The sequence below is a fragment of the Syzygium oleosum genome, unplaced genomic scaffold (genome assembly GCF_021117445.2).
Source record: "Syzygium oleosum isolate NSW1041296 unplaced genomic scaffold, Sole_v2.1 Sole_v2.12, whole genome shotgun sequence".
NCBI lineage: Eukaryota > Viridiplantae > Streptophyta > Magnoliopsida > Myrtales > Myrtaceae > Syzygium > Syzygium oleosum.
Genome location: NW_026607496.1, coordinates 3,432,647 through 3,454,613, shown reverse-complemented (window position 1 = coordinate 3,454,613; position 21,967 = coordinate 3,432,647). Strand labels below are relative to the sequence as shown.

At 41.1% G+C, this 21,967-nt stretch overlaps 3 protein-coding genes, 1 long non-coding RNA gene and 1 pseudogene across 6 annotated transcripts; 3 read left to right on the top strand and 2 right to left on the bottom strand.

Annotated features, from left to right (window-relative positions):
- The first annotated feature begins 907 nt into the window (after positions 1 to 907).
- LOC115685116 (uncharacterized) lies at positions 908 to 3,967 on the top strand. 3 transcript variants are annotated; one of them, XM_030610134.2, is made up of 4 exons: positions 908 to 1,046; positions 1,138 to 1,337; positions 2,445 to 2,593; positions 3,503 to 3,967. In XM_030610134.2, the coding sequence occupies exons 2-4, from the start codon at positions 1,202 to 1,204 to the stop codon at positions 3,578 to 3,580; spliced, it is 363 nt and encodes a 120-aa protein (XP_030465994.1). In that variant the 5' UTR covers positions 908 to 1,046; positions 1,138 to 1,201; the 3' UTR covers positions 3,581 to 3,967. The 3 variants fall into 3 exon arrangements, with proteins under 3 accessions (XP_030465994.1, XP_056172436.1, XP_056172435.1); XM_056316461.1 differs by having other exon boundaries at positions 2,445 to 2,538; positions 2,665 to 3,588; XM_056316460.1 differs by having other exon boundaries at positions 932 to 1,046; positions 1,143 to 1,337.
- A 121-nt stretch (positions 3,968 to 4,088) lies between these two features.
- LOC130139462 (uncharacterized) lies at positions 4,089 to 5,353 on the top strand. The gene is made up of 2 exons (XR_008817635.1): positions 4,089 to 4,592; positions 4,666 to 5,353. It is a non-coding gene; the product is annotated as an uncharacterized LOC130139462 (long non-coding RNA).
- A 4,228-nt stretch (positions 5,354 to 9,581) lies between these two features.
- Positions 9,582 to 10,323, bottom strand: LOC115685115 (3'-5' exonuclease-like; annotated as a pseudogene).
- A 1,755-nt stretch (positions 10,324 to 12,078) lies between these two features.
- Positions 12,079 to 15,695, bottom strand: LOC115685111 (pentatricopeptide repeat-containing protein At1g09820). The gene is made up of 3 exons (XM_030610126.2): positions 13,625 to 15,695; positions 13,160 to 13,283; positions 12,079 to 12,435 (listed from the first exon to the last, which is right to left on the bottom strand). Exon 1 carries the CDS (start codon positions 15,629 to 15,631, stop codon positions 13,757 to 13,759), a length of 1,875 nt encoding a protein of 624 aa, XP_030465986.1. The 5' UTR covers positions 15,632 to 15,695; the 3' UTR covers positions 12,079 to 12,435; positions 13,160 to 13,283; positions 13,625 to 13,756.
- Positions 15,696 to 20,424: 4,729 nt separating this feature from the next.
- On the top strand, positions 20,425 to 21,814 carry LOC115685186 (glutathione S-transferase U19-like). The gene is made up of 2 exons (XM_030610209.2): positions 20,425 to 20,888; positions 21,397 to 21,814. The coding sequence occupies exons 1-2, from the start codon at positions 20,571 to 20,573 to the stop codon at positions 21,745 to 21,747; spliced, it is 669 nt and encodes a 222-aa protein (XP_030466069.1). The 5' UTR covers positions 20,425 to 20,570; the 3' UTR covers positions 21,748 to 21,814.
- The last annotated feature ends 153 nt before the right edge of the window (positions 21,815 to 21,967 follow it).

Below are 21,967 nucleotides of genomic sequence, written 5' to 3'. Positions count from 1 at the left end.
GGTATAAATTTGGGATTTTTGAAAATATAGAAAAAAGTTTAGGGTAATTATGTTACATTAGGCATAGTTTAGGGTTTTTTATGGCCTTTGCCCTTAAAAAAACGAAACCCTTTCTCTCTATTGCGGTCATAGATCGACCATCGCTTGTCGACGACGACCTCCATGCCGAGGTTACCTGACCATCATGACCACCGTAGCGGTGGCACCTCTTTCGACCGCTGCGACACACAACAAGATCGTCTTGTGGGTTAGCTGTGATCCATGGATCGCACTGGCAATGGCAATTGTGGCTCTTGCCATCGTCATGGGTGCGACCATTGCTTAGTGGTTGTCGAAGCAAGACCTTCACGGGTGTAAGCGGTGGCTAGATTCACCGTGTTGCCGAGATCCACCTAAATATGGCCGCACCGCCTTTGATAGAGAGCAAAACTTTCAGGCGGCCACCGGACGGTGGTGGCTTGAGAGTTGTGACCGCTACGCGATGGCTGCCGAGATCATCAAGCTGGAGTCACACAGTGGCACTTCCAAGTAGTAAGGTAGACATGAACCATTGCTCATATTTGCTCTTTACTTTTCTTTATGTTTTTTTATTTTTGGATAATAACACAAATATTCCATAAATTTTAACCGAATGCGCAATGCAGTGTTTTAAATTTTAATCTGTTCAATGTCATCCCTAAGTTTTTGATATATGTTCAAAATTAAATTGAATATGCATAAAAAATTTATGAATTGTATTGAACAAATTGAAAGCTCAGGACGATATTATACATTGGGCTAAGGTTTAGGGATCAAATTGAATAGATTAAAAGTTTAAGGATCACATTGCACGTTAGATTAATGTTTATAGATCATTTATTTTTTTTTTAAAGAAATTCGCAAAATTAGAAAAGAAATTGGATTCGAAATTATATTAGGGCACCCCCGTAAATCAAAAGCAAAACCCAGCATTTCTGCCTTGTAGCGTAACCACCCCACTCTCTCTCCGACGGCCGTGCACCACCGCCGCCGGGGCAAGTTCCGCCGCCGCAGTGCCGCTAACTCCGGTAAATCTCTCTCTCTCTTGCCTGCTTTTCTCGCTCTACGCCGTCGGTCTCGGTTACTGATTTGGTTTCGCATTCGCGGCGGTGCGAGAAGCGAAGCGAGAGGCTTTCTTCACTGTTGCGCGGCGGCGGGAGGCGTTTTCCCTGCGCGGTCGACGATGGCGATGGTCCTCCTGCGGCGAGTTCTTCTCAACGGGAAGGCGATTGCGTTGCCTAGCGCCTCGCCGATGGCGCAGTCGGATTCGTTCGTTCCTGCATTTTCCAGATTCTTCTCCAAATCCGCTCCGTACGCGGGTAGGTTAAGTTTCGATTTTTACTGGGCTGCGTAGTTCTAGTGGTACACAGCGCTGCTGAGAGAAGCATTGGAGTGCAAAAGGGTTATTTTTTTCTTCGGGCCAATTAGCTGAATGAGGGAGAAATACGTGCTTTGAGTATGGTTTTTGAATTGTGGCGTGTTTGGAGCTAAGTAACTTGTGATGGGTCTGTTTGTGATAATGGGTAAATGAGCTTGATCAGTGACAAGAGAAATGTGTTTTGGACGATGGACAGTGTGGACTGGTTGTGCTGTGTAATTGTCGCCGAGCCGTCTATAGCGCATGCTAGCTAAGGAGGCTGTGAGTAGTACAACAAGTTGATTCTGATGCACTTAGTTTTTGGTCTTCGCGATGAGCGGTTCTATAGCTTTGGCGTGATGCCCTGCCATGTCTGTGGGTCGTCTGTTTGTGATAATGCATAAATGAGCTTTTTTCTTTTTTTGGGTCGAAGGATAAATGAGCTTAATCAGTGACAAGAGAAATGTGTTTCAGCCGATGGACAGCGTGGTTGTGCCGTGTAATTGTTGCCGAGCCGTCTATAGTGTATGTTAGCTAAAGAGGCTGCGAGTAATACGACGAGTTGATTCTGATGCACTTAGTTTTTTGTCTTCGCGATGAGCGGTTCTATTGCTTTGGCATGATGCCCTGCCATGTCTGTGGGTCTGTTTGTGATAATGGATAAATGAGCTTTTTGTTTTTTTGGTTGAAGGATAAATGAGCTTAATCAGTGACAAGAGAAACGTGTTTCGGGCGATGGACAGCGTGGTTGTGCTGTGTAATTGTTGCCGAGCCATCTATAGTGTATGTTAGCTAAAGAGGCTGCGAGTAATACGACTAGTTGATTCTGATGCACTTAGTTTTTTGTCTTCGCGATGAGCGGTTCTATGGCTTTGGTGCAATGTCCTGCCATGTCTGTGTAGCTGTAGGTTCGAAGGGGGTTTCGTATTGTTTTCACTTTATGCTGGAGTGTATGACAAGCAATGCTCTAGAAAACCTTCATTTAGTTGAAGCAAAAGTTTGTAATCGTGCCGATTTAACTGTGAGTTGCAGGCCTTACGACATATCTTTTTCTGCATTGTTTGTGCAGTGAAGGTTGGTATACCAGAGTTTTTGCAGGGTATTGGCGGAGGGGTCGAAGCCCATGTCGCCAAGCTCGAGTCTGAGATTGGTGACTTCAACAGGTTACTTGTTTCCCGCACACTTAAGCTCAAGAAACTCGGCATCCCTTGCAAACATGTAAATTGTCTTCCCTGTATCATTACTCATTCATCTTTCTAACACTGCTCTTTCTCTTGTACATGTAAAAGTGTGGACATGGCACTACTCAATTTTTGCCCTTCATATGAATTTGAGGCGTTTTGCTGGTAGAAGATGATCTTCCGGCATGTTTTATGCATTGATGATCTGGAAGCAAATCCTTATATTGATGAAGTATTGACTAGGTTCATAGTCTTGCTCTAAAGTCCCACCGTATATAGTTCCTTCATCTGCAAGACTGGCACTACTCAATTTTTGCCCTTCATATGACTTTGAGGCGTTTTGCCGGTAGAAGATGATCTTCTGGCATGTTTTATATTAATGATCTGGAAACAAGTCATTATATAGATGAAGTATTGACTAGGTTCATAGTCTTGCTCTAAAGTCCCACCTTATATAGTTTCTTCATCTGCAAGATTGGAACTCATTTGTTTTGTAGATTTTGCTTTGATGGCTAGTCTTTTTGAGCTAGGGATACCCAAGGATAAGTTTTTTCTGCAGTGACTATGGTCTATCGAATAGGCTAAATATGTTCATGTTATTTGAATAATGGCGAGGAGCAAAACATCTATTGTATTTGTGAGGCGTGCTTTGAACATGTATTGATAGATGAAATTGAATTTTTCAACACCATTGAAACTTCGTGCATCTAAAACTGATCTTGATACCTTCGTAGTTGATCGGAAATTGTCTGAGCTCATTGTCAAGTGAGCATGCAGTAGTAACCTTATTGGCATAAACTTTTTAACCAAGATTAATAAGGGGAATAGTTGCTCCATCCACAGAGGTCTATCATTGGGTTGATCTCAAATGGCATTAGTTTGACTCCTTATGAGGACATTTTACTTTCTTTGTGAAGAGGTCCTAAGTTCTTTTTTGGTTTTGCAGAGGAAGTTGATATTGAAGTATGCCCACAAATATAGGGTCGGACTATGGAGACCTAGAGCTGCACCCATTAAAGCTTAAGAGTGGTTCTGCCCAGAAATTGCTGTAGTTGGCAACTGCCGAAGAGCTCTCCCGTTAGAAATGATATGGGTCAACTTTTATTTCCATGGACAGCTTCTTTGTAGTTCAGTTCAGATCAAATTGTATTTTGTTTACTGCCTCCTAGTTCAGGAAACAATCAGTTTAATTTAGACTGTTCAAGCAACATTGATCTGCGAAGTATTACTGTGGTGTAGATTATGGAATCAGTGGAGGGAATTAATGTTTTGCAAGGGAAAAGAAATAGTCGCTCTTTTTCTGTGCCATACCCTGGTGCGATTAAGAGTCACTTATCCATTCATTCCCAAAAAATGGCTGCAAATTGCCTTATTTTGAACGAAGATAATTTATTCTTTGGTTTCCTTGTTCTTTGCTTTGATTGTCTTTTCTTTTCTCTCTTGATCTGTTTTGGTATTCTATATGTGTGAATAAATTTCTGCGGTTGATCATGGGTCAACGCGGAGATTAGTTTGGTCGTTCGTTCGATCGACAGCCACCAAGGAAGATATTTATGATGTGGCTCCTCAACCTTTTTGAGAACTTGCTGCTCTCTTCTTCCGATTTAGATTTATGTTTAGATTTGGGGAGGAAAATGAGAGAAAAATGTGCACTAATTCAAATTTTCCCTCCTCTCCCTTCTCACAAAAACTTAAAATTGTTCAAAATTTTCCACCCAAATTTTCTTCACCTCCATTTACCCTAATTTCCCAAACATAACATGAAGGATCAATTCTTTCAACTGTCTTTTCAGCTCAGCAGAAAGATGCCTAGCAGAGTTTACAGAAGTAGCACTGTAAAATGGCAGAAAGCCGAGGATTAGACTATATTACCATTCCGTAGAATCAGAACAAATTATGTCATTTCTGATACTTTTTGTCTTTTTCTAGCCGAACATTCATTTACTGGCTTATAATGCATCATTGCAGAGGGAGGTAAGGGAATGCATCTTGTTAGGTTGCATTGAAAGCTCACACATATGCAATTTCACTTGATGGTCAGATTCTATTTCAAATAGTGATGACAACGTATGACTTCTGCTCATTGACTGAGATATCTTTGGCCATCAGGTTAACAGGAGAATGGAGGCTTAGCGAGGTTCAAACTTATGTGTGCAACATAGGAATGGCCGGAGAAACGGACATTGTCCACATTGGAATACACTGTCTGAGATAGTCATCGAGTGTTTTATGAAGACATGACCACTCCTAAGATGTTTCCTAAAAGCGAGTTAGTCAATCCCGGAAAGATGGGACATCACCAAAAACAAGGCCTTAAAATGATCACAATCATTGGTTCCAGATGTCTCGTAAACAAATTGGAATCACACCTTGTCAAATTCTAGGTCGTTGAAGCACAGGAATGAGAACGGTCAATATCTTAACTATAAATCCGGATACTCCCCTCCGGAGGAAGTAAGGAAGTTAAATTCTTACCACTTGCCTAGCAACTTGTGGCAATTTATGAGTACCCACTTACGTGATGGAGAAAGAAAAATGGCAACAACCATTCAAGACTTACATAAGGCCAGCCAAATTAAGATTTGCTGTTTATTCTCTCCGGCTTCGTAAGTGATTGGACTCTATTAGGATTTTAATAAGTTTCCTTTTCCTATCTGAAATTGGATTCCACGGTTCCTAGTTTTATTAGGATATATTATGTCTCCTATTGCGAATTGATGTAGTTCTTTAGGGAGTATGTGTATATGGTTATAATTCTTTCTTTTGAATAGAGTTGATGATAGTTTAAATTTGACAATTCTTTGCTTTGGGATCGTGTGATGCAATTCTTCTTCTATTAAGTGTGATGTTTAAGAAACCCTAAGTGCGACACTCAGGATGCTTTTGGTGTGAAGCCTAAAGATTTATTCTTTGTTGTGGGACTCGTCGTTCTACATTGCTAAGACACTTCAAAAGCATATATTTCTATGCATACTTGTTAGAGGCCAAAATTAAGAAGCTAACATGTTGGGGAAGTAATCGACCACCAAGCACTACTTCTGCCAAATGAACAAAGACTAACGAAGCAACAATTTCAAACCTGGTACCCATACGAATCAGCTGTGTTTACTTGAGCACTCTCTCGAAGTAGAAGCTCGGCGACCTGGAAGGTGTTCTCTGAGAGGAAGACAATGTAGGGTTTAAAGCATTTCGATTCGGTTCATTTTGGGTTCGGCTACCCGAACTGAACTGAAAATGTACTGCTTTTTTTTCTTACCTATTACCCGAACCAGAAGGAACCTAACCTAACCGAAAAGACCCGAAACTTTCGGTTCGGTTCGGGTATTTTTGACACCCCAGTGTTACGATCATAATTGCAAAGGTGGGGGTTTGGATCCCATCTGTAAGGACCCGGAGTCTACGTGTAATATTGTCCGCTTTGGGCCCACTGATCCTCATGGCTTTAAAACGCGTTACCCATAGTAGAGAACCCAAGCCTTATAAACTAGCCCAGGACTCCCCCCCTAAGCGATGTGGGACAAGAGACATGCCCCCCTTGCCATTCTAAAAGCCTGCCAGGAGCCTCTCCTTGTCCAGGCCCACTGGCCCCGCGCGACCACTCCCCGCCCTCGTCGGACCGGGTCATTACACCATCAATGGTGTGAGACTTCGGTATGGGGTTTCTGTGGTCGGCTCTTGGCTTTAAGGTTTGTTATACCAACACCCGCCACATTCTCTCGAGTCCCCATCACTTATTAAATATCGAAGTACCAAGAATATGCACCGCTTGAAACTCCTCATTGTGATCGACCTTTTTCAAAACAATCTTTTTGGTCATCATCTAGCTGCAAGGGTTCGCTGAATTTCTCCTGAAAATTCGCTGGTAAGGGAAAATGGACATTGATCTCTGGAATTGAAGTTGAAGATCGTGATGTCCTTGTTCTACAACACAACGACAGACGAAGACAGGTTAAAAGTTCCACATGATGTCGAGTCCCAACAAGAAGAAGGTTTGATTTCTTACAAAGCGATGCACTTCCTAGAAGGTTTGTCTTGCAACCAGTTCAGTGGCAAGATCCCGCCTGAGATTGGAACTTTACGGGACATGCTTGTACGGAACCAGTCAAGCCTAACAAAGACAGCATCACTCAGACGATTGGTCCCAATCCTGAAAAGCTTACTCGCTTAAACTTCCTGGCAGTCCTCAATATATTCATCAGTCATCTGCTCTTTTGTCAATTACCAACTGTTACAGGTTTGTCATCACATTCTACTATTTTGTACATGACAACTTCTGAATACTCTCACTAATTTAAGAGATAATTTGAGACTGGAACTCTGCCTTCCTATGCGATGGAGTATCTGGGGTTTTTCTGTTTATCGACCTATTGTTGTTACTCAATATAGGTCTCTGCGAGAACCTTCCAGTTCAATGGACTCATCTCTGTACCTTTTCTCATTTCCCAGAGAACTAAGACAACCAACCTCATCACCATTGATGGATACAATGATCAGGTCTCTAATGATGAGAATATTATATTTAGGAGACATCAGACACACCTCCTCTTACCAGTCTTTGTTTTCATCAAGAACATTTCCATTCCCAATAACCATTTCCATCTCCATATATCCCTCCCTGATTCCATTCACAAACCATTTCAGACTTGAAAGTCCTCCAGCCTGACAATACGGTATCAAGGACCGACTTCAGGAATGGATCTTATAATCCCAGGTTCCTGTCTTCTTTTTCTGTCGATTGTTACCATCATTGATCAACATTGGCCCCGTATGAACAGTAATTTCCAATAAATTCTTGAACCAAATAAAAAAGAACGATTTTTTGATTAGGAATAGAACGATAATTTATGAAGTGTTCTTACAAACAATCATCTTGTTAAGTGAAAGTCCACTCGATCACAAGATCCTACCATTTAAAAAAGACGGATATTTCCTTAGTAAGCTTTTACGATTTTTCTCCTGTCCACTCATAGGGCCTATTCGGAGAAAATAGAGCCTATCTAGCTGTTTCTTCTAGGGGTGAGCAACTTGGACCGCCCAAACCGGGACCGGACCGGACCGGACCGGACCGACGAGTTTGGTCCGGTTCTCGGGATTATCGGTCCGGTTCCCGGTTCCTAAAAGCGGAACCGGTTTCCGGGCGGTCCGGTTCCCGGTTCCAAGGGGGAACCGGACCAGACCGGACCGACCGGACCGGACCGACTAGTTAATATATATTTTTGTTATTTTTTTCTTTAAAAAAATTAATAAAATGTGAACTAAACTCTAAGTGAACTTCGTTATCATAAATTCATTGATAAAAAATAGTAAAATGTGAATTAAACCCTAAGTAAACTTCATTGACATAAATTTATTGACAAAAATTAGTAAAATGTGAACCAAACCTTAAGTGTTTGACAAAAAAAAACCCTAAACTCTAAGTAACCGGTTCCATTGAACCGGACCGGACCGACGGTCCGGTCCGGTTCCCTGTCCTAGAACCAACCAGTCCGATCCGCGGTTCCCAAAATTGGGAACCGGTTCTCTCGGTCCGGTTCCTGGTTCCACCTTGGGACCGGACCGGACCGGGAACCACTCACCCCTAGTTTCTTTATTCCCATTAGTCAATGATGAATTAGCACATGGAAAATTTAAAGTATTCAAAGAATGAAAAATCCTCAAATACATACATAATATTGTGCGCGCGAAATCAAGATTGTACTATTTTATCATTGTGGTTTCTATTTTTAAATTAAAAATCATAACTATTTTATATTGATAATCATAATGACGTAAACTATATAGTTTAACACAAAATACTCAAATCTCACCCATTGGTACAATTTTTTTTAAAAAAATTATTATTAAATACCTATGTTGGTATAAAATTGCACCTATTTTTCAAATCCATGCATAACAAATCTTTAATTAGGGAAACGGGATATAGTCCAGATAGGTTGGTCTGCGAATCAAGAGCGTGCAATACGAAAACTGGAATCATCTCGGGATGCTACCCGTGCAATTACATGTGCCTGGCTTTATTCGTATTCTACAAGGCTACATTATACGGAGAAACCTACTACTTAAATTATTTATTTAACCATGTCGAATTACCAAACTCATACGTATATTGGCTTCGTAAAGTTTTAGAACGGGGCATCATTCCATATTCAATTATTTCGGATTCTGTTTACGTGTATGATGGGTTATATCCTAAATATAATCAGAACAATCCTACAAATAATAGAAAAATTGACACATGAGTTTACCCAGGTTCATTCCAGAATAGGGCTACGTCCTGCAAAGGGATTCCACTATGATATTTAGATTTTACAACCACTCATCACAATGATCTCTCATACGAGTACAATATATAGGACTTAAAATGGGTTTAAAACCCAAGCTTATCCGAATCGCTTTGATCTCACAACAAATGGGTCAGCAAACCCGATGTTGTTTCGAGGGCGCTGCCCCTGAGCCTCCGTCCGCTCACCGGGGAGCGGAACCCCCGCCCACTGTCTAGGCAGTGGGACCCCCGACATTCCGTGCGTAGGGGTCACATGTCGTCGGTTTATACTTCGGTTTCCCTAAGCTCACGTGTGCATGCTTAGTATGAGAAACAAGGGTCCCCGAAGTATTCACCAACTCCAACAGTGTATTCTTCTAATTTTGAATTCGTATGTAATTTCACTTTAGAATATGCTATACAGTCGGGTCATTAAAAATAAAGCACCATACAATAGAGTAATGTAAATAAATTTGATTAACAAAATACTGGTTGAAAAGTGAAAAAAAAAAATATGATATCAATAATTAGTTTTCGTCGCTTTTTCTTTTTTTTGGAGGACTTGACTATAATACGGTATGAAGTATTTCTTAAGTTTTTGCAACATGTAGAATGGGAATTGTAACGTATCCCTGCCTTTACGGATAATGAAATCAACCTCTTTTCGTAAAAGGAAGGATGATCAGTACCATAGATATGTTTGGAAACAAAAACGATGATTATTTCACGAAACATGGTCAAACAATATTTGGATGGAAAAAAAGAAGTCGTAAACAATCAGACGAGTTGCAAAATTTCCGTAAGAACATTCTTCGAACTTTTTCAAGCGAAATTTGTGAAGATCAAAGGTAAATGTCGTCCACAAACACGAACTTCTCATCAATCCTAACATTCCAACCATCAAAGACTCTGCTCACCGACGATGCCCTCCAAACTCTCCCGAGCTCGAAAGAAGCGAATGCGTCCAGGCACCCGTACTCGATTTGATGATCCGTGAGCATCTTGTTGTCCCACCCGCTCAATGTAATCTCCTTCGGCTTTTCGAGCCCTTTACGGAGGATTCCCTTGGACAGGATTTTGAGACCCATGCATCTCCACAGGGGTTATTCAACCTCTCCGCTGCCAGTCCACGGATATCGATGGTGCACGACACGTGAATTCCATAGTCTTTGGTGAGCTTCCTCGCATTTTCATCCACGCCGACTCCAACAAAAGTGTACTTCACGTTGGCGAGGAACACGAACAGCGACTTGGGAATGTACCCTGCATGAAGGGGCTGGAAGATGAGGCACTTATGGCCGACGCAGAGCTGGAGGGTCGCAACTCGGTGAGCATTGGGCTTGGAACTCGGGCACCACTCGGTATGGAGGCCGACAATCAGCCTACTGAGCCGGCGACGGTGAACGTGCTCGATCTTGCGAATCCAACGGCGGCTAACGACGGCGGGCTCGTCGGTGACCCAACATTTTATCGTTGTAGAAGAGAACCGTGTGAATAGAAAACATATTGCCCTAAAGATTGAGTAAAAGCAGGAGGAGCATATATATATATATGGAGGAGCATATATATATTGAGTAAAAGCAGGAGGAGCATATATATATATATATAGAGGCTTCGGTGATAGCCTAAGTTGAGTTAAATTAGGAAATATTCGCATTATTATATTTGTAGAGCAACGGCAGAGATATCTCAATATATTTCAATCAACAACCGAAAAACAATTTGAATTTTCGTTCCGTTGAGGGTGGTTGTTAATTGGGGCCCAAGTTGCCTAGTGACAGGTGGTAATTATCAATTTTTTTTTGATGATATAATCGCAATTCCAGTAAATTATGTACTGTTAGTAACAACGGTAAGAGTAGACTACTAAAATTTGCAAAACCGTTTTCGGAAAGGGGAAAGTGGGATTGTTCTTAAATCACATGGAGTACTTGGAGTCCTATTGAGGTTGAGGAACAAACCGTTGATTCTCTGTTCTGGAAAAAATAGCTATTCCACGGGAATTCTTGAACAACTATTTCATCAGGAGTAGACTGGATCATTTGATAACCATCTCGTGCTTGGGGTGACATGAAGATCCTCCATCTCGGAAGAGGGAGGGAACCGATTCCTGTTTGCTTATGCCGATCGAACGAGCCACCGACGGTGCTGGGTAAAAATATGACGATCCAAATTGGGATTGGAGATGGAAAAATAACTAGAATGGATTTCTGGGTCCAACCACATGGTCTTGCTCTTGCTCAGATCACGCAGCCGAATGCACCCGAGGGGTGGAGCCAAAAATTGCCTTGGAGGTTGGATGTAGGAGTGAGCGGTTCCAGGTTTCATTTGGAACTTAGAACCTACCCTCGGATATAAGTTCCTCATTTTTTGGAACCTGCAACCTATTCGTCGAAACCTGAAACCTAGTACCCACCATGTCACAGGTTCCAAGTAGGTTCCAGGGTCTAACAAGTTCTTTTTTTTTTAATTAAACAAAACAAAAATGAACGTAACAATACCGAACAAACATGTCATTCACTAAAGAGAATACAAAAGATTAGTTTTCATGTCATTACGGTTCAAATAAATATAATTAAAATGAGAAATCATTGCGTTAATCAATACTAGGGATGAGCGGTTCTATGTTCCGTAAAAGTTCAACCCATGACAATAGGTTCCTCATTTTTTGCAACTTGGAACCTACTCTATCACAGGTTCGAGGGATGATTTCAAAATCTACCCAGGTTTCACCTGTATTATTAATTGAATAATTGCAATGAATCACTTTTAACGGCCACCACTTTCTGCTATGATCCATTAACCACAACTTATATTTAGACACACGAAGAATATGAAACATGTTTCATATAACAAGTCATAAAATGAAAGCTCATACTAGTGGTTCCAAATTATACACTCATTATCTAATGCCATGAAACACCGCAAGATCACGCGAAAACATAGACTAAGAAAAAACACAAAAAACTTATTTAGGTTTTAGGTTTTAGGTTCCAGGTTCGAGGTTCCACCTATCCAGAACCCGGAACTTACCCGTGGAAACAGGTTCTCCAATTTTTGGAACCTAGAACCTACCCTGCATATCTTGAAACTTGGAACCTACATGTTCCTATTGATCAGAATCTCAGGTTCCAGGTTCTACCCTAGAACCATGCTCACTCATGGTTGGATGTCCTTTTCGCAATCAGCAGGAAACAACAGAGGGTCCTCAGTTGTTGAATGGATTCCTTGCGGTGCGTCTGATTTGAAGAACTGGGGGATGAGATTCAATGAAGAAGCCATTCAGACTATGGATCGAAATCTTACATGATCATATCAAGTCCCTACAATATTTGAGGATGCTTGCATTTGATTGATTATCACATCAGGTCAGGTGCATTAAATCAGGTACAGGTTGTGCTCGTACTGACCTGAAGCATGCGAATTTTATTGATTAATTAGAGTTTGGTGGCTTTGGGAGGGAGCTTGTCCATAATGGAATCAACGATAGTGATATTCGGGAAGAATTATTCCTTGAAATTTGTTTTATCCACCCTTTTTGTCCGCACCAGCAGAGGAGGGGCCAAAAAGTTTAAACCTCTTTTGCATACTCACATTCAAGTAGCCTGGTAGTCCTCCTGCGTATAATTGTAGATGAACTCGTTCAACAAAGTAACGAAAAAAGAGATTACCTAGAGAACTCAATCAGGAAAAGAGAAGAATAATTGGAAACCAAGAAAGATGATTAAAGAACATATTGTCGTCTGTGTCACAGTGTGGAAAACACAAACACTGATGGATAACTCAACATGCTCTGAAACAAAATTCCTGAAGAGCTACAGAATGCAATAACAGAACCCAACACAGAACAGAAATGAACCACATGCCAAAAGATTGCCGATGCTAATTGACTTTACTAGTCACCATCCCTATGAGATCAGTTAGAGATTGATTATATGCAATCTTGCCAAAGCAAAGTCTCTCGACCCCAAGAAAAACTTCACGTTAAAAGGAACCTATACTTCATCCAGACAACCGTTAACTAATTATTATCTATTGTCTAGATAGAGACAACGAATTTGAAATATAACTTTCTTTTTCGCAGTTCTTCAGGATGTAATGTCACACATTTTTTATCTCCACAGAGCATTTAACTTCAACGTATCCCAATCAGAGCAACAATTCATGCCTTCGCAAATTATAGGGTGAGAGCTTCAAGCAGGTGGACAGATAGGTTGTTTTCGACAATATAGGTCACAAACAATGGGTTCACCAGATTCCATGGTCAAATTAAAAAAGAACATTATTAAAAATCATCTCCAATCAATCTTAAAAGTTAAAACTGGGGACGAACTCACAGACCTGGACTTTCCCCATGGCAGGTGCAATCAAACAATCCACATATTTCCGCGTCACATCAAAATCACTCCAAGTAGCCTGGTAACCTGAGCTGTCTTGTTGGGTTTACTTCTCTCAGGAAATTTTGCTGCGGCAAGTGAAAAGAAACTGCTGATAATATACATATCTCATCAAAACAAAGGAGAAAACGACAGTATTCCTCTCATTTATTTCCATGTTAACTTTCTTCAAGTTACTGGAGAGGACTTATGAGTCATGAGCAGTTTGATTCATATACATTTGTGATATCTAAGGCTTATGGAACTCTTTATGAGAAGCATATTCTAAGCTAGCCACAAAGTATTTGTAAAGGGGTCTCTTGAATGACCTTTTCTCTATTTCAAATTGAGTGTAATAAGCAAGTATGACAACCCCATTAATAATTTCAATGACAATAATACAAAATGCATTGACATAAGATAGACATACCTCCAAGTCTCTGTTTACTGGCAAAATATCCAAGCGCAAATTCGATATCCTTGGCAAAATAGCTTGTGAAATCCCACCAAACACAGGCAATCTGAAACAAAAATGGCTGACTCTTTGAAGTATTGTGATTGGTCAGCCTGATACATTATACATGTGCCCATCTATATCTGGTACAAAGCCCTTATCTACCATCTCCTCTCTAATTATATCATAGGTAGTTCGATTTGGTACCACGCCTCTCTCCAACATTTCATTAAGCAGGCTATTTGCATCTTCCAGTTTACCCTGCTTACAGAAACCCTTAATCAACACGTTAAATGTAGCAATATTCGCTCGCAAACCTTCTTTCTGCATCAGTTCCCGAACCTTCACTGCTGCTCTGAGATTCCCTTCTGTGCAATATCCATCCATTAGAGTATCATAAGTCACATGATTGGGACTCAAACCGATTTTAACCATACGATCCAAGAGCCTATGCGCCTTTCTAGACTCTCTCTTCTTGCACAACGAACCAATTAATATGTTAAATGTAACCACATTGGGCTTTAAGCTGTTATCCTTCATCTCCCCAAACAGTTTCTCAGCCTCGTCCATTTTCCCTTCTCTGCATAGGCCAGTAATCAAACTATTGTATGTTGAACCATCAGGGAGAACTCCCTTGCTTGCCATTGAAGCATGGATCAAGAATGCTTCTTCAATTTTTCCACTGTTACAGCAAGCATCAATTAGAATGTTGAATGTGATGACATTGGGAACCAACCCTTCTTTCTCGACGACATCAAGCATCTCTCTTGCTTCCTTAAACATATCATTCTTCCCAAACCCATGTATGAGCACATTATAGGTGATAATGTTCGGTTTCAAACCAGAACTCCACATTTGATCTTGCAAGCTAACAGCCTTACTAATCTCCCCACTATTACAATGCCCATTGATCAAAGAATTATACGTGACAAGATTAGGTTTCAAACCTTGCCTCTGCATTTCCTCGAATACCTTGACCGCAGCCGCCACATTGTCGTCCTTGCAATATCCATCAATGAGGATATTGTATGTAATCTCATTCGGGCAGATCTTGCTCTCGACCATCTCCTTTAGAATCGCATCTGCCTTGTACATTCTGCTCAATCCCCCGCTTTTACAGTGTCCATCAATGATGGCATTGTAAGTGACCACGTTCGGGGATACCCCGCAAGCTTTCATGTCTTCGACCACGTCCCGAGCCTTGTTCAATTTCCGAGCTTTACACAAGCCCGAAATCATCGTATTAAAACTCACTGCATTGAGCTTAATTCTCCTCCTGATCATCTCTTTATAAACACACTCCAAATCCCCAACTGCCCCCTCTTTCGCCAAATTACTCATCAGTGGGTTACAAGAAGTAATCGACAGCTTATACCCATAATCACCAGCTCGCTTAAATGCCTCAAAACCCAACTGGGTCTTCCCGTTCTTCGCATATGCCCACACCAACATGTCAACGATGATCGAGCCGTTGCAAAACCCGCCATCGCAGCTTGATATGGAGTGAAATACCGAAGAAACCGTGTACCCATCACTCACCCTCACGAACTCGTCCAAGAAAGATCTCATCTTTGAGTACAATTTGCCATTCGCCAGCGAGTGCGAGAGCCTGAAAGCGAGCTCAAGCGCGTGGGAGAGCCTGAGCTCGTCCCGGGACCATCTGAAGTACCTGAGAGCGAGCTCCGGGTCGGACCCGGAATCGAGCATTTGCCGGAGGACCGCGGCGGGGTTTGAGCCGGAGCCCCTGAGGCGCGCCTTGAGCTCCGAATAGTGCTGATTGGACACCAGCTCCGTCAGGGTCGGCAGGTCGAGGGAGTGCGACGAGCAGAGCGAACGAAGGGCGTGCCCGTTTCCCGGGAAAACTGGGTGGGAAAGCTGCGCCGTCGAGGGGAGGGAGAGGAATGAGCCGACGCCGGCGCCGACGACTTTTCCCGGAGCGAAGCGCATGAGTCCGGCGAGCGAGCTGAGAGCGACGGAGTTCATGGAACTGGAGAGCGAGAGAGTTTCATCGCAGTCGCTTGGCCCTTCAGGCGTGCTTCTGTATAGACTAAAGAAGTCGGTCTTGTGTTTTCAAAAGGGGAGAAAAACCAATGAAAACATTGGACTACACCCACCACAGCAAATTTTACCTAGGTTTTTTTTTGCAACGAAACTCAAAACTCCCCATACCCTTTGGAATAAGTAGTCATTTTGCGATAAAATTGTAAGTACTAAATACCGTGTGAGTTATAGAGTGTGATTGGGGGACAAAAACAATGAGAAGTTTGAGTGATTCGGGTGTATTTGCAATTCATATTGTACAGCTTAATCTATGGTGGAATCTTGCTGTTCTTTCCAAATTGATCCCACTGACCAAATCACGTGATTTCGGTATACAATTTATTTTATTGTTTTGTTTATTTTATTGTGTTCGATTGCTTTCGTAACAAAATATCCTATGATGCCCTCACTTAGAATCAAATCGCGAACCTCATATAAGTTAAGCTTCTTGACCGAGAGAAGTTACTTCTAAGCAACAATAGTATTTCAATTATTGGGTAATAAGAATAATAGAATCAATGCACATACCTCATTATTAAAGTGAATCTCAATCGAACTCAATTGACGACTACATTGAATTCATTGATAGCTCAACGACTTCTGTCCCTTTGCCCATTTTAAGTGAAATAGACATCATATTAAGTAGATCTTATTCTTCGCAGATAGCTTCTCTTACAAATTCAATAGACATTGATCAGTCCGCAGTGTTCTCTTTTATGATGTTAAACGCAAGACTACTAGACAATTCCAGTTGAATAACATGCCATGCTTGTTTGTCCAGCAAAAACAGCTTGCTTGATTAACTCTGACTTCTTTCAGACAAGGATATGTGTAGATTTTTCTAGTATAGATAATCCCCAATCTGCATTTTGCAGAAGCTAACATCCTTCCCATCCAATTTGTCGATTTTCATTTTCTTTCTTCTGTCGACATCTAATGCCAACAAGGCTGCGGATTGGGTGGCGAAGGCCCATCGTACAAATTCCTTAACTCCAAACTGGATTTCTAAACCTCTCCATATCCTGTGGTCTTTCTTATGTTATGATTGTGGAAACTCATGTGGGTCAGTTTCAAGTGTTTAATGAAAGCTAAGCGTACTGTTGACCAAAAAAAAAGACATCTATATACTTCAAGTCAACGAGCTTGACTATGATATTAATTGTTGCGACAAGTAAGTGTTGAGTAAATTCCTAAACAGATTTTGAAGTTGACAAAATTATCCATGTTAATCTTGTAAATCTGATATGTACTTTGAAGTATTTTGATCCAAGTATATATACTCTGGAAGTAGCAACTTTAATACTTCAAGAGAATTTAACTTTCTGGACGCTCAGACTTTACGAGGTTCAGAAGGAAAACTTCAGACTCTACAAGGTTCAGAACGAGAAGTTCAGACTCTACTGAAATAGACACTCAGTCTTTTTCTTAATATGTCAGAGATCTTCAGACTCTTATTTTGAAGAACTTAGACTTTACTGAAGACCTACACTGACTCAGGTTCTGAATGTAAAGTAAGAACTTGAAATTCTTCAGATTCAGAATTTATTCAGAACGAAACATAACAGTTAGTGATTTGGCGTGGATTTCACAAAAGGAAAGTTTTGATTGATTCAATCTAAGCCTAATTGATTGACAATCAAACATTATGACAAGTATATATTACAACGGATAAAACTCTACTTATGGAAACCAAGATTCTGATTGTATGGGCGATCAGATTCAGTGGGATTCGGATTTTGTCAACCAACGGCTACTCAATCCATTTTATACAAATCTGTCCAAAGTAAAGATTGGGAGATGATCCTCTGAAGACTGTCCAACGGCTAGTTTGGAAGTGGAGGAATATAAAAGGGGACCAATGAGAAGCAGAAGGGATAGAACGAAATCGAGAATCAACAAGTCCAAAGTCTGAGCTTATTCCGATTCTATTACTTGTCTTTCCTGAGCTAAATACTGAGATTTTGAGGGATACTCTGTAAAAGTGATTGTGTGAGATAGAGAGTTCTATCATTCACCGAGTGATATCACTCGGATCCTATAATTCTTTTGATTACATAGTGGAATCCAGCCAGTAGGCTGTCAGCGTGGGAGAGTGGACGTAGGTTTGATCTAAGTCGAACCACCATAACTTCTTGTGTGCAGTTCTCTTTGTCCCTAATCTCTCATTATATTATTTACACTGCACACTAGCACATTCAGAATCTGAACATTATTCAGACTTTACTGTTTATAAATCGTTTTCGCTTTAAATTCATAAAATCACTTGTATCACCTATTCACCCCCTCTCTAGGTGATACCTGCTAACTATAACAGTAAGCGATAGAGCACGATAACAAACGGAACCAGAAAGTAAATCGGACAACTCATTTACATAGTTCGGTCAATGTGGCTTACTCCATGAGGAAAGCAGTACACGATTCTACTATTGGTTAATCGATATAACAGAGATTACAATTATACTCAAATAACTTACATAATCTCAATATTTCCCATCCCTTAGTTATACCCAATAATCTCACAGTATTAGTATATAGCTACACATAATTTCTTATGAAACAATCTCTCAATTCTACAAAAGTATACACAAATCCAAACCCCCAAAATTTCTTGGCTCGATCGTACACAAACTTCATTGGGATGTAATTCATGGAAATTCTGGACATTCTCCACTTCGCCCGAAACCACGAGCATTGCACATCAGAATCAGTCCACTTGCAGCACACCAAAAAATTCATCAGCCCAAGACACGGTTCTGGTACTCATCATGAAAATAGGAAAGTCTTGTGGCCGGCCAAAATCGACTCCTACTCCAATCAGGAAATATTTGCTTTTACATTCCAACACCGGACAAAAGACTCCAAGATCGGACACCTGAAATATTCACTTTCAAGCGATCAGAGCTTCCTCGCATTTCAATTTAGATTGTGTTTCGTTTGCGGGATTAAACTCGAGACATAATTCTATCGAGACATAATTCTAACAAGAACAATGCTTCATATTTTAAGGGTTGGTTATAGAGTCTCCGATGTCTCATAGCAAACAAATTTCATAAATCTAGAAGTTTAGTGTTTTCTTTAAGTTTAACGCTCAAGCAGATCTATTCATTGTTCAGGAGAGTGGCCGCTAGATCGCTATTGGTTGGTCGCATTGGAAAATTGCACTTTGACGGAATTCCTTTGGGAAAAGTGTCAAAAAAGTCATAAATTTATTGTATTTGTGCCAACTTAGTCCTAAACCATACAAACCAATATCATTTAATCATATTATCAATCATCTCTCAATTCTTCAATGGGGGGGCAAAGCCCTAGGCTCAACCGCTAAGCCACCGATAAAGGATTAAGTGACTTCTCAAAAAAAAAAATTCATTATCAATAGGCTTATCTATCATGTTCTAAAGCTTAAGCTTATATCCGGCAACCTCGGATAATCGAGCATAGAAATTTCATGAGACTCTAGCCGGTTCGAGCAAGTCCATGGCCGCCCCATGAGCATGTCTAGATCACAATGAGCGTCATAGTTTGGTTTTAGGTGCAACTGTCCATCTTTTCTTCCATCCTAGAAATTTTCTTACAACGAAGCCTCTCGAAAAGTATGGTTTTAGTTGTGTTTTTTTGTGGGGTTGAATTACCGGGAAAGTTCAAAACCTATCATACGGATGTCAATTCAGTTTTAAATTTTTTAGTTTGATCAATTAAGTCCTAAACTTTTTTACGATTTGCCGATGTAGTCCTTCCAATAAATTTAGGCTGGCAATCTCTGACGTGTATGTCGGTCATCTTACGTGCCATAGCCGGCGCTGACATGGACAATCTTTTTTCATTTTTTTAAAATTTTCTAAATTCTTTTATAATTTTTTTGATTTTTTTCTTTTCCTTTTTTTTTATCTACTAAGATCGGTGAGGGTCGCGGTGACCCTCATAGGCTACCGGCCAAGGGTCACGAAGCCCTTGCCTTAGTAGAAAAAAAAGAATAAGAAGAAAGAAAAAGAGAAAATAAATATTTATGAATTTTTTTTTAAATGGAAAAAAAATTTGTAAAAGTTGTCCGCGCTAGCACTGACTATGCTATGTAGGATGGCCGACGTCCGCGCCAACAATTTTCGGCCAAAATTGGCCCGAAAGACTATATTGTTAAATCGTCGAAGGTTTAGATCTCAATTGGTAAAATTGAAAGATTTATGACTGAATTGGCATCCGAACAATAGGTTTATGACATTTTTGGCAATTCTCCCTTATTTTGCACTTGTTATCATTCATAAACCTATTTCGAGTAAGACAAAAAACAATAAAATTTCGAAGTATTTAATTATTTGTATAAATTTATCGAAAAAAGGGGCGATGAAACATAGAATGAGGACTTTACCAAAAAAAAAACATAGAATGAGGCTATTTTTCTCATCTTATTGTGTTTGAGTCGGCTTTACTTTACAGTATTATATATCACCGGTATCGAATTTAAACCAAGTGCATCGCATGCATCTTCGGCTCTTCTTAAGTTGGGGACGACAGACCGAGGGTGAAAGAACTATATACTACGTCAACGGTAAAACGTGGATTCTTGGGTCCGCCTCCTTGTCGATGAAATCGAAGCGGGAAGAGACAAGTCACGCACCGGTCGAAAGGCGTAATCCAAATTCGGCATCCACAATCAAAGACAAGAAGCTGAAAGTTAGGGCGATAAAGCGACAATATACAGATGATCACAAGGCCACATTGTCTCATAGTGGGAAATACCAAGAAAAGAAGTGCAACAACAACACTATGATCACGATGCTTCGTAACAAGGCCATGATCTCTTATATATAAGTCACTCGCGACCTCTCTTGTTGAGCACAAGAGCGTGGAGCAATATAGTATCTTTACAAAGATCAAAGCCAACAAGATGTCTAAAGGGGAGGTGGTGCTTTTGGATTGCTGGGTGAGCCCGTTTTGCATGAGGGTGAAGACCGCGTTGAACGAGAAGGGCATTGAGTATGAGCACAGGGAGGAGGATTTGTTCGGAGGCAAGAGTGAGTTGTTGCTCAATTCGAATCCGGTCTACAAGAAAGTACCGGTGCTCTTGCATGACGGGAAGCCCTTGGCCGAGTCCACCATCATAGTCGGGTACATCGACGAGACATGGGCGAAGCCACCTTTGCTCCCGAGCTGTGCGTATGGGCGCGCCAAGGCCAGGTTTTGGGCGGATTTCATCGATAAAAAGGTTAGGTTTGATTCCCTCGTAGCCTCCTTTCTTTACGAGAGAGAGAGAGAGAGACCCAAACTTTAGATCACATCTAGTCGGGTGGGTTTGACTCATAATGAATTGCATTTGTGATTTCCATCTAAGAAGATGAGACGGGCTCAAGATGCAGCAAAGCTTCATGTAGTCCATGATGGTGTGGAATGGGTTTATCGTCCCAAATCCACCTCGCGGTGATTCACATAAAAATAACGACTGTCAAAATCAAGTGATCCGTATCACAAAATAATTGAAACTCAAGAAGGTAGAGAAAGCCAAGTTACCCTTCTTTCACATTCCTAAAGTCGCTCTACCATATCAAACTAATCGGCAGGATCCATGATAGACCTCCTAAATAAACACGCTTTTGAACATCTTTCATCTCTGTCCATTATATCATCTATATAGAGTCCATGTAATCTTCTTTTTTGGTAACCCGTTTTGCTTAACTTTCGCAACGTAAATAGTAATTATGATTGCTTTGGAGCAGCTGCACGATGGGGGGAACCAGATATGGAGGACCAGCGGAGAGGAGAGGGAGGTGGCAACGAGGGACTTCATAGAGATATTGAAGCAACTAGAGGAAGCCCTTGGGGATAAAACCTACTTCGGGGGAGAGGGAGATGCATTCGGGTTCGTGGACATCATCGCCGTTGGAGTAGCCTCGTGGTTCGATGCGTACGAGAAGTTCGGGGGCTTCAAGGTCGAGGATCACTGCCCCAAGTTGTCGGGATGGCTCAAGAGGTGCAAGCAGAGGGAGAGCGTGAGCAAGGTCCTTCCCGACCCTGAAAAGGTCTACGAGTTCCTGGTCATGTTCAGGAAGATGCAAGGTCTCGACTGAAAAATGTCCTTCTGGTCTGCGTATGTTCTGGTCCTCTGTCCGTGCAGCCGGTCAAGCGAGTGCATAAATCGGGACGACGATGCAAATAATCACCTCTTCTTCCTTTCGTTAGCTTCTATGTACTGCTTCAACGATCTTATGATGCAATAATGGTATGTGTAGAATACCTGTGTGCTATGTTTTTTTTTTTTTTTGGTCAAAGTGTGCTATGTATTGAAAT

What these genes read in the sequence shown, in the direction of transcription:
- LOC115685116 (XM_030610134.2), top strand. Translation starts at nt 1,202, where the DNA reads ATGGCGATGGTCCTCCTGCGGCGAGTTCTTCTCAACGGGAAGGCGATT. An exon ending in CAAATCCGCTCCGTACGCGG is followed by an intron (nt 1,338 to 2,444) that starts GTAGGTTAAGTT and finishes TTGTTTGTGCAG; the next exon opens with TGAAGGTTGGTATACCAGAG. An exon ending in TCGGCATCCCTTGCAAACAT is followed by an intron (nt 2,594 to 3,502) that starts GTAAATTGTCTT and finishes TTGGTTTTGCAG; the next exon opens with AGGAAGTTGATATTGAAGTA.
- LOC115685111 (XM_030610126.2), bottom strand. Translation starts at nt 15,631, where the DNA reads ATGAACTCCGTCGCTCTCAGCTCGCTCGCCGGACTCATGCGCTTCGCT.
- LOC115685186 (XM_030610209.2), top strand. Translation starts at nt 20,571, where the DNA reads ATGTCTAAAGGGGAGGTGGTGCTTTTGGATTGCTGGGTGAGCCCGTTT. An exon ending in CGGATTTCATCGATAAAAAG is followed by an intron (nt 20,889 to 21,396) that starts GTTAGGTTTGAT and finishes GCTTTGGAGCAG; the next exon opens with CTGCACGATGGGGGGAACCA.